This window comes from Anneissia japonica, unplaced genomic scaffold, assembly GCF_011630105.1.
Source record: "Anneissia japonica isolate Jap-2015-1 unplaced genomic scaffold, ASM1163010v1 scaffold1785_len1016330_cov206, whole genome shotgun sequence".
NCBI classification, from domain to species: domain Eukaryota; kingdom Metazoa; phylum Echinodermata; class Crinoidea; order Comatulida; family Comatulidae; genus Anneissia; species Anneissia japonica.
In genome coordinates this window covers 400,735-412,750 of record NW_022694363.1, presented here as the reverse complement: position 1 = coordinate 412,750, position 12,016 = coordinate 400,735, and the positions used below count along the sequence as shown (strand labels likewise).

At 33.8% G+C, this 12,016-nt stretch overlaps 2 protein-coding genes across 7 annotated transcripts; one reads left to right on the top strand and one right to left on the bottom strand.

Moving 5' to 3' along the window:
- Positions 1-287: 287 nt before the first annotated feature.
- Positions 288-4,052, bottom strand: LOC117101043 (peroxidasin homolog). Of its 3 annotated transcripts, XM_033240912.1 has the most exons (5): positions 3,921-4,010; positions 2,882-2,947; positions 2,728-2,796; positions 1,872-2,225; positions 288-831 (listed from the first exon to the last, which is right to left on the bottom strand). In XM_033240912.1, exons 3-5 carry the CDS (start codon positions 2,786-2,788, stop codon positions 524-526), a joined length of 723 nt encoding a protein of 240 aa, XP_033096803.1. In that variant the 5' UTR covers positions 2,789-2,796; positions 2,882-2,947; positions 3,921-4,010; the 3' UTR covers positions 288-523. The 3 variants fall into 3 exon arrangements, with proteins under 3 accessions (XP_033096803.1, XP_033096804.1, XP_033096802.1); XM_033240913.1 differs by lacking the exon at positions 2,882-2,947 and having other exon boundaries at positions 4,000-4,052; XM_033240911.1 differs by lacking the exon at positions 2,882-2,947 and having other exon boundaries at positions 3,921-4,042.
- A 1,332-nt stretch (positions 4,053-5,384) lies between these two features.
- LOC117101042 (cell adhesion molecule 3-like) lies at positions 5,385-10,771 on the top strand. 4 transcript variants are annotated; one of them, XM_033240909.1, is made up of 8 exons: positions 5,385-5,571; positions 6,201-6,251; positions 6,695-7,012; positions 7,593-7,871; positions 9,366-9,581; positions 9,781-9,804; positions 9,909-10,013; positions 10,150-10,771. In XM_033240909.1, the coding sequence occupies exons 2-8, from the start codon at positions 6,206-6,208 to the stop codon at positions 10,212-10,214; spliced, it is 1,053 nt and encodes a 350-aa protein (XP_033096800.1). In that variant the 5' UTR covers positions 5,385-5,571; positions 6,201-6,205; the 3' UTR covers positions 10,215-10,771. The 4 variants fall into 4 exon arrangements, with proteins under 4 accessions (XP_033096800.1, XP_033096801.1, XP_033096798.1 ...); XM_033240907.1 differs by having other exon boundaries at positions 5,390-5,571; positions 9,778-9,804; XM_033240908.1 differs by lacking the exon at positions 5,385-5,571 and adding an exon at positions 5,595-5,720 and having other exon boundaries at positions 9,778-9,804.
- The last annotated feature ends 1,245 nt before the right edge of the window (positions 10,772-12,016 follow it).

The window sequence follows — 12,016 nt, the reverse complement described above, 5'->3', positions numbered from 1 at the left end:
CAGTTTTTAAATATTCAAATATCTGTATCTCGTTTACCGTTCCCCAGTTTTTCGTCAAACAACGTTTTTATGTCTTAAAATAATCAGTTCTACAACATATCAAAACATTTTTTCCTCCGGAGTCTGACTTTCAGTTTGTTCAATCTCATGCCTCCACCTAACACAATGATTTCATTAGTTGAAAGAAGTTGGACTGTTCCATTCGGAAGAAAGGTAGACCACACATTATTTTGGGTTCCCCCCCCCCCATTAAAAAATGGGATGTTTTCCTCGTCTCCGCTCACTGGCGCCGCCACTGACTCTTGGCTGCGTTTACCTGTAAACCCGTACTCATAGGTGTACGTCCGTCATTATCATTGTTATCGGAATCGTCATTGTTGTTGATATTGTTATTGTTCATTATCATTATTATCATAGATCATCATCATCGTCATAATCATCATCATCATCATCATCATCATCATCATCATCATCATCATCATCATATTCATCATGCTAATAATAGTTTCGATGCCGCTCGGGGTTATGCTGTAATGTTTTTAATTGAATACAAACACTGCACTGTTAACGTAATAGGATCTGCATAGTGCTGCTCGATGCCATTATCTGCCAGACATGTGTATTCTCCATCGTCATCAATATGGATATTGGTTATCCACATTCCTTCATAAGCGTCATAATATTTTTCACTGTCAACTTGCATTTTCTCTGATCCTTTCCAGAATGTGATGTTAGCAAGTGGATAACTCGTTACTTCGCAAGAGAGTTTGGTATTCAGACCAATTTCAACTTCACTTGGAGATATTTCGAAGGAAACCGGTAAATCAAAATCTGGGAAAAATAATTTGAATATTTGAAAAGCATTGGAAGGATGATCTAACACAACATTACAGTATTTCACTAAAATTGAATACATACCACATTTAGTTTAATACTTGACATATTTTGAATTTTTTTTGTTTGATGGATTGGATTGGATTTATTCGGTGTAAACACCAAGGATAGCCCCACGAAAGTCTAGAAGAAGACTTATTTCCAGTGAGGTCCTTCTGGTGGTGATTGGGTAGTACACCGGGAGACAATCCCCTACTCTTTTCCAAAGAGTGTACTGCATTCTTTAACATGCACATGGGCCATAAATGCACACGGAACCAACGGCTTAAACGTCTCATCCGAAAGACGGTGCGCTATTGTAACTTGTATTTCAGACCTCTAGCTGAAACACATGGAGAGGCAGCAATGAGAATTGAACCGGGGACCTAGGGATCTTCACGTTTCAGCGCACACACAGTGGCTACCACCAGATTAGCCGACTTAGCTAAGCTGCTCTCTCTGAATGGAAGGTAAAACGAAATCGATTTTTAAGTCCTGCTTACACTAAATATTATGTTATTAATTGTATGCATGTAATCAGTATTTGGCAAACTGTAGGCATTATTTCTTGTTTTTGGAAATTATCTGAACGCACCGTAGCCATTAGTATTACAGTAGAACCCCTATTAAGGTGACACCTTTGGGACCAAAAAAATGTCCACTTAATTGGGGTGTCCCCTGAATAGGGGTTATCCATTGTTCTACTGTATGTCATTAAAAACAGGGGGGTTTATTTCCTAAGTTAATTTAATCGAGAGTGGAATAATCATTTAAAAAAAAAATCGAGCTATCGATTTAAAATGAAACAAAATACAAAGAAATAAGCAGATAGTTACGGATATGGCGTGACAAGTATTCTGTTTTTATATTAAGTGTCATTCAAACATTCTGACCAATTAGAACAGTACGCACTTGTCCCACAGACTATGTTGTCCCACAAACGCACTTACGTACGCTTACCAGCAGCAGGGGCGGGCTGGCTTATGTTTTACACTTACAAGTGACAGTGAGGTTGACTGTGCCATAATCTCCGATGGAGCTATTGGATGAATCAAAGACTTCACATTTATACTGCCCAGTATCCAATCTCGAAACGTTATCGATTTCCAGAGTGGCCATATCAGTTATTGCATACCGGTCTCTATCTATTAAGCTTGAACTTTCCAGCACAACCGGTGAATTACTTGACGCGGAGGCTATTACGTAATAGGAGGAAAAGATTCGCGTATACCATTTGATGTCAACATCGCCAACTGAGTTAACTGCTGTAAAATTACAGAATAGGTTGGCAATGTCGCCCTCTTTGGCTGATACCCTATGCACAACCATGACATTTATAGCAGGTAGGTCTTCTGTAAAAAAGATAAAGCGCATTGCTTCAACAAATGTACACATTAGCTTTATATAGGATTTAATATATTTAAAAAATATGATAGATACATGTATATGATATTGTAACTTGTATTTCAGCCCTCCAGCTGAAACACAAGGAGAAGCAGTGATGGGAATTGAACCGGGGACCTAGAGATCTCCACGGTTCAGCGCACACAGTGGCTACCACCAGATTAGCCGACTGAGCTAAGCTGTTATAATAGGCTATTATGTCAACGGGATTGCCACTTATTATATTAAACAGTAATTATAAGTTTGCTATTGATAATACTGTAGCTTATGTGTCCAAATGATATATAAAAACGATTTTGTTTGTTTATCATTCAATTAAGTAATAATAATATATCGAAAGACATCTTGGTATTGGACTTTACTAGAGCCTTCTACATTAAACATTGATTCGTTCAAACATTTAAAGTAATATTTTTAAACAGGTTATATAGCCTATATGTCTAGTCTTACCTTGACAACATTGCTGTTTAATTATGATCGCAATTATTAACAGTGATAATAATTTCTTCATAGTTAATTCTATGAAAAGAAAAAAAAATGAATGATAGAAATTCATTAATCAGTTCGAGTGTATTTGCTATGAAAATTACGTCCCCTATCCTACCTTTTTGTCAATATTCCTAGATCCTCTGATGCCCAAAAATTTAGTACAAATACAGTGCCGCTGAATCTGGATATTAAAGAAAATGCAGTGGTAACTAGCCCGACGTCAACATGAGTGTCGCGAGAAACTAATAATGGCAATTAATGAGGTAGCCACTAAATGTTAATAACTGTAAATTAAGCTTCAGTGTCAATTAAATTTCAATGTCAAGCTTCAGATCGATGGCCGTTTCATGAGCTTCATAATAAATTTAATTGAAAACACCATCACCACAATATTGTTGTTATAACAGAACAGATAAAATTAATATGTCAGACCACCTATCCACAATGTATAAGTCCAGATTTATTTGACACTCTATAACCTCTATCCATTACGTATCAGATGAGGAATGGATGACAAGTCTTATGTATTGAGAGACGCTTTTTAGAATAGGCCTACTCACTCGAGGGAACACAATGGCCTACACTATTATTATTATTATTATTATTATTATTATTATTATTATTATTATTATTATTATTATTATTATTATTATTATTATTATTATTATCATTACTATTATTATTACTATTACTATTATTATTATTATAATTAATTATTATTTATTATTATTATTAATTTTTCTACGGACTGATTAAGTGCACTAAATAATATACCGTTACCATGTCTTTCATCTATGGATCTACATTCATACTATGGTCAAATACCCATTGTTAAGGACGTTCTACTATACTATACAGTTGGTAGCTCATTCATACAATGTAAAAGATGCTCTTAATCTCGATGGCGGATTTACCAGAAATTGAATATTTATATATTTGTATATTTTTTATTTATTTGGTATAAAAGTTCTCACATCAATCCCAGAGTGAAACCTAGTAAGTTCACAAAAACAATGTAAAATAAATATAGGCCTACATAACAAACAAGTAAGAGAGAACTTGACCACCGCAACGGAATGAGTATAAAATAATTATTTGGAAAATAACACTATATCAAACAATATTTCGTTCAACTAAGACTTTTTAGAACTTACTTCTAACTTTGTTATTCCATTCAGAGTATCAGTTGAAATAGCATCCAGAGTTAACAAGTAAAAATGAGTGAACTTTGGCCGATTGCAATGTCAGTGTAATGTACACTCAACAAGGAAGGGCGTATTTCGCCACTCGTAGGGTCACTATGTTTATGATATACCGTAATCAAATTTGCTTATCACACACTTCGACAAAATCAATCATAATCACTGTGATTTAATAAAATAGGTGGCGCCATTGCATTTGGTGATTTTACTTTATAATAATAATGATAATAATAATTAATATTAATAATAATAATAATAATAATAATAATAATATTATTACTATTATTATTATTATTATTATTATTATTATTATTATTATGAATAATAGTAATCATGATAATACAACTAATAAAATAATATATGAAAATGAGGATGATGATTATTGTTATGGAGGTGGTTGTGATGATAATGATTATTGTGATGGTAATGATGATGATTCTGATAGTATTGGTGATGTTGAAAAACAGCACAATAATTCTTACTTCATTATAGATGAACCATGCATAATTACATGGCTTTTGCGGCCCAAAACATGTTTCAGTACTCTAACATCATCGGTTACTTATGGATTTCGCGCAGGTAATCTAATATGTAATGGAAAGAAGTCCATTTTCATGTAATTTAATTTATTTATTCCGGTAAAAATTTACAACAAATCAAAATGAACAAGTAATACAGTACAAAAAAGTAGTCAAATTAACACCCGGGGGAAACCAATAGTAAACTTAATCACTTTCGAGGACATCCCAGCATCAATCGACAAAAATTAGTTAACACTTAACAAGAATAACATTGTTAATTAATTAATTTAATTAGTTAATTTTTTTAAATAGACAAAGAGATCATGGATCATGAGCTCCCATACCCAAAACCAAATTGGCACATGCATGTATGAGAATCAGCGATCCGCAGGAGCAACATGCCTGCCACGATAATAATAATAAAAATAATAAAGATTTATAAAGCGCACATCTCCACCAATGGTGCTCAAGGCGCATACGATCAGTCAGACACCACTGTCCGATGACAACCCGACATCAAACACGCAGCACCCCAAGGTCACATATAAGAGCTCCATGATCCGTCAGAGTCAGGGATTAATTTTATTTATTTATTTAGAACAGTTTGTAATGTAATAGTAATAAAATGTGGATTTTTAATAAAATGCTTGAATAATATTCACGGAGTTAACAATATTGACGGAGTTAACAATCAAATTTACTTATGAAATCTTAAAAAATGAGATGCAATTACATAGTTGTACGCTTATTTATATTTTACACTTATTACATAGGCCTACCCTGCATTATATACCGATGACAATTATTTGAATTGTAAATTATTCTTTGAACAGGTGACCGCGGTGACAAAGTTCATTTCATAATAAATATACTTAAACTGTTCAGCTGTTGATTTAGATGATGGTAGTATGATAATTAGTCTGTTGATATTAATCCAACAAACAACGCCATATAAGCCTACTCGTCGGTTCGCCTACCAGACGGCCTAGCATCCAAACTTTTAGCATCTCTATCTCTTGGTCATCAAACGAGGATACCACTATTTGAATGGACTCAGTTTGGGTTGAGTATATACTGAGCAAGTAAGTGAGGTCATGGTAATGTTAGCTTATTCTTCACAATATTTGTATAGTAATTGTTGACTTGATTCAGTAATATTCCTGTAATATTTTCAACGATACCATCGTTTAGTAGGTCCAGGACGTTTAGTAGGTACAAGACAGTTTAGTAGGTAAAGATTCAAGTATATGCAAGACATTATAGAGTATAATGTAGAATAAGTTTATGTATGACTCAATTTTAAAAGTTACATGCGAGGTCGAAGCTGAATTTGCGGCATGGATTTTCAGATTTACGACTGTTGAACAAAATAATAGTCAACCAATTATTATTATTATTATTATTATTATTATTATTATTATTATTATTATTATTATTATTATTATTTAGTTGAATCGTTGTGCGTTCGACCGAATCAAATTACATCATCATCATCATCATCATAGACTAGTTCTAATTATATCATAATATATCACACTAATACTATATTCTTTTGATACAGGCCCTAATGATATATCAGGGCTTACTATATTTATTTTATTTCAAAGGTATATATATTTTATTCATTTTATATAATGTATTTGTCAGTAATATATTCATTTTATATATAATTTACAATATTTGTTGGTTTTTTTGTTTGTTTTTTTGGCAGAGGACATGCAGCAAGTCTTAACCTGTTTTCTTTTGGTGATAGCAATATTAGGTACGTATTTGATCATAAATTCCTATATAAAAAAATGTATAACTATTTGTGTTACTATATTCATGGAGGAATTAAAAATCTAATTCCTCTATGCTATATTATAATTATTGTTTGATATGAATAAGTAATGGTCATTATTAATATTACCAATCTTCATTATTATCATTTATTGAATGTTCGCATTGAAAATTTAAATTAAAACAATGTGTCAGTCTATGTGACGTCCAGGTGATAAATGATCCTACTGTCGTTGTTGGTTTAAAGCCTGGTTCCGTTTATAATATCTTGACGTTTGTAATATTCTTTTAAGAATAGACAATATATCAGAAAATTTCTTTGAAATATATCATCATTTTCATCCGTTATGAAACCACACTCATGCCATACCGTGATCTTAAAAAGTAGATGTGTAATAGATACTTAAAATTAATCTATTTCTTTAGGTCGGATTTTAGCAGCATTGAACGTCAAAACAAACTCAAAACAAGAAGGCATAGAGGGTGGTAACACGACCTTATTGTGCACTTACACGCCTCAAACTGGTGCAGACGTAACCTGGAGCATCGACGATGGAAGTGATGTCTATGGCAGACAGTTAATAACTAGAAATAGAGCTTTAGATGAGCGATACGCCCTCGTCGACCAAGCTAGTCTGTTTCTAAGCAACGTTCGACGAAGTGACGAAGGAGCATATGTCTGTTCTATCTACAGCTCCATTGAGCTGCGCTCTTCTACATCCACTGTTCAGTTAAATGTCTTATGTAAGTTGGGATATCATTATCATATTAACCAATAAGAGTCGGAGATAAATAATTTAGAACTATAAGGATCAAAGAGACTATGCGCTATATAGGTCTCCAATAAATATTTACGAACTGCGCCTTTTATCATTATTTAAATTGACACTTTATAACCATTGCACTGCTAACTTTATAAATACATTAAAAAAAATATATTCTATATTATATATATATATATATATATATATAATATGATATAATATTTGTAAAGATTAAAATTACATAAATTTAATTTAAAATTCATTTTGAATTACATTTAAGGTTGAAATATTATATATATATATATATATATATATATATATATATACATGTGTGTGTGTGTGTGTGTGTGTGTGTGTGTGTGTGTGTAACATCACATTACACAATCAGAAATTGTCTCAATTGTCTCAACGCGCTTTTTATAACCAAAACATTAACAAACACATGTAAAACAATCAAAACACATTATGTTACAGAATGAACAATTATTGTGCACATGGCTGTCATACTGTATTGCCTAAGATCCAGCAAGATAACCTATTATATTATATGAATCTATTAGGGATACAAAAGCCACAAATTGAACTACCTAGCTTGCAGATTGTTGAGGGCGATGTCGTAGATTTGGTTTGTTCTGCGGTTGCTGAACCTGTTGCTACGTACAAGTGGTATCGACAAGGACATGAAATTGCACTAGATCATCAAAGATACGTCCAGTCGTCCAAAACAGGATTACTAAAAATATACTACGTTGGCTATGCGGATCATACCACATTCTCGTGTATGGCGTCGAATGTGGCTGGATCAAAGTCTAGTGACGAACTATACTTAGATGTACACTGTATGTCCAGTTAGTTTTCGTACTCTTAGCATCTCACCCGTTATGCACCCACCGAAGTCTTTTCTTTTCATTTATTATCCCATTTATGTTTTAAAATTTTGTTGCAAATGAAGAGGTCGGTCCGAGTGACTGTTTAACACATACAAGATTATTCGCTATGTAAAATATACCTAAACTTTTGTTTGTGTTTGTCTGTTTTGAGTCTGGGTATAGACTGTAAATGCTCGAAAAAGCGCCGCGGCGCTTATACATTTTTTTTTAGAGGCTTCAGTGTGACGCTTAATTAAGAGCGCCGCTTATTCGAAAACGGCGCTTATAAAAACTATATTGGAGTCGAGTTTTCCATGCCCGTTCCCATGTTACCTGTCTCACGTATTCCCGTTCAGTAGCCTATCATCGGTCGTACGTCATCATAAGCGATTATAGAGAAGTGCCTGTGTCTTCATTGTTTTATTTATTCACTCTAACACTGTATACATTGTATTTTCTCAAAGTGTTCCATTACACACTGGTTAATATCACTTGAAGCACCGCGGCGCTTATTCGAGAGCGGCGCTTAGCGAAAAAAATTCGAGCATTTACGGTAATGCTTCATATTGTGTAGTTGTTTATATCTGATTTGTGTCTGCGTTGCCTCATGTTGAATCTGATTTCCATGCTAGCTACTTCTACGTATCATTGCATAGGCCACATCATAATTTTTATACATTATCTCTCTCTTTCGTGTTGGATCTGATTTCTATTCTAGCGGCTTAATGTTATAAGTATCATGTTTCCATTGCATTGGCCTCAATTTTATTTTTTGCACATCATCGTCTATTATTTATAAAATCCAAGCAAGTTTACTCTTTTTGGTAATTAATCCTATTGTTTTTTTATTATAAATTTTAAGTTCTGCTACATTTTCTCATACTGCCACTTCTTCGCTTTCAGTATAGGCCCTATCTGAACATGTAAACTTAAATTGCAATAATCTGAGCCACATGACTATTCTTGTGGTAGTAGACAAAGAATGTTGTATTGATGTTAAGTTCCGTTGCCATTTACTTCGGAGGTCAACTGTAGCCGTACCTTGATGTTGTCTGTACAATAAATAGAATCGTTTTAGGTATTTTAAAAAGTTACCATAATGTATATTTTATCTATATACTGTATGGAACTAATGTTTTTTTTTAGATAAATATTTGATTACTTAAGATGTACTCACGCAAAATTGAATCTTGAATACTGATAATGTGCGTAAGAGGGTTTTTCTGTGCACTGATTAAGAATGTTGATCTGTATTTTAACGTCGTTTGTGTGTGCTTATGTATTTTTTTTTAACCCATTAAGCTTAATTCGATTTAATAACATGTTTGTATAAATAATATCTGCTGTATTGTACATGCAAGAAAGTATTCAAAATTGGTTGTAATATTTTTTTTATTAGAAAAATAGTATAGATTTGTAAAAACTTTGTGTAGAGTTAATTGGTAATATGTTATTCTTACGCAGACTCCCCTAGATTCACATTACGCAAACAAGGAAATTCCATACGATGTGTTCCATATGGAAATCCTACCATTGACAAAGTTATTTACTACATTAATGGCTCCCGTCAACCAGACGCAATTGAAGTAACCATTGATGAACGCTTTTGCAATACTGTTACATGTTTTGCTGAAAATAAGGCTGGAACGGGAAACAGAACAGAAATATACTGCCCAAAAGGTAAAAGTACTTTAAAGCGAGCTTCATAAATCAGGTTTAAAGCGTTAATACAAAATCAGCAACCTGGGGCCTACATGTGTACAGATAACATATACCTACATATATTAATACGATATATTTTATAATATTAACAAAGGATATATCGGTAACGTAACTTTTTTGTACTGAATTACATTTATTATGTTTACCTTTTCAGAAGATCTTTCGCCGGAGAAGCCTGACGGTAAATTTTGCTATTATTGTTATAATTATACATGACAATAACGTTTTTTAAATACTCAAATTGTCTATATTTTTAACAAGTTGTTGATTATTTCTAAACCCCAGATCTCGGTAACCAAACTCTGGTTGGGGTTCTGACATCGGTTCTGATTTTCTTGTTATTGTCCGCAATTGTGTTAATCGTTTTTCTTGCTCTGCGACCAGGTCCAAGTGAGTTTCATTGAGCAAATTTTTTGAACAAAAATACAGTATTAGACCAGTTGTAAAATTAAGGGAGCGTATTGTTATTAAACCTATTAAATAAGACCAATTAAAAAACTATATAAAATATCTTTTTTTCCCCCAGATTTTGAGCTCGAAGAAAGATACGGTGAGTTGACACTCACAGATGGTGGTTCCTCAACAGTATGATAACATGTCGCCTTGGAAACCATGAAGTATATTAAACTGTGTCAACAATTTTAACTGTGAAATCATGGCATGAAACTGCGACATCATGAAACCATGACGCTATCTGTATGAAACGGTTACTCATCCGATTGAAACTTACATGTAAAATAAACCATGAAGTTTTATAAATGTATGAAACTGTAATCTCTTCTGACGTTCACCATGAAGACATTTGCTTGAATCAGTGACGTCAGTTTTATGAATGAAGACAGTGACGATATTTGTATATGAAATTAGGAAGAGATCTTAGTGGGCTCATTATTTAAAATTAGATACAGTATTTAAGTTAGGCCTATATGATAAGCCTCAGCTAAAATCCAGGAAATACATTAAGACGCTTAAAATAATAACAGGAGGGACACAGGTACTCATGAAAGGATGCCTCTACTGAGCATGAGGTACCCCCAGCTTCCGAGTGAGCGCTCGAGATTATATTCAAATTACATGTTCCGCGCGAATTATACTTTGATACTTTTTATATTGTTCAATAACAATAAATGGGATTGTGCAGTACAGTACTTATGAATATTTTCCCTTACATAATGTTTCATATTGTGAAAGACCCTAAGCATCCCTAATTACGCTACATGCCTATTAAATTTCTATTTTCCAATCACATTTACACGCCGCACTTTCAACCAGTCAAAGCAGTTACAACAATTTCTTATCTTGACCAGGCTTGTTTCCATACATTCGCTAATCTGTCACTACGAGTCCTACTGCAGCTGATGTTACCAAAAACACGTTTCTATAAACATAAATGAAACTTGCTATGGTGGACATGAGGACGGTAGACGTCCCAGACCAAATATACAAAATACTGATTATCTTATCTAAATGAAACTTTCTAGAAACTTTAACCATGCGTTACAAGGAAGGAATTATTAAATCCAGATTCGGGTGTTCGGGTGTCAATTCCAGGGAATTGATAAGTTATTTACTTGTTTCGTTCTTTTTGGTTTATTTTTTCCATTCCTCGCCAGCTAGGTTTTTTTTTTCTCTAGTTCTACCAGGATTGGAAGCGCCTGAGTCTTGGGAGCCGAGTCTCAAATGGTGCCATGAACGGATTACATTTTGACAGATTCCTGGTGTCAGCAAGATGGCGTATCTTCATAATGAGGTTTGGGTTCTGGCTTGTTCTTTCCTTATTTTTCCAAATACAGACCCACATGGTTGGAGCTGAGGAGGTGAGAAAATTTGAGGAAATAGTATCTCTAGATCGACGTTCCACAAACTATGGTCCGCGGCCCAAATTTGGCCGCGAAACATTTTTAGAGGGCCGCGAAGCCGTCTGGAAATTGAAAAAAAAAAATAACAAAGAGACGTTTTATCATGGAGAAAATAGTTTTTAATAAAGCCGCTTCACTGTTACAGCGAAGGAGTCGCTTGCACACGCTGCTAAAGTGCCAGATGATGCTTGCTATTTGATTAATTATAAGCGGTTTTGTGTCTATGCCCACTCGGGAGCCTTTATCTGTATATTTATTCCTGATAGTGCTAGTATGCAACATTATTTTCTATAAATAAATATACTGTAAATATACATTTTTAAAATATTAAATGCATGTCAAGCGCGGATCCAGAGTTTACCCTGGCTCGCACAGATGGGTTCCCATGTTGGGATGGTCATGAGAAGAGAGCTAGCTTGTTTTGTCGCTGGAAGATATATTTTAGATATTCGAAAAGTTTTTGTTTCCTAGATTCTTTGAAATACACTTCGTGCATTATGAAACGTCTATTATTGAATACTCTCTGAATTCATA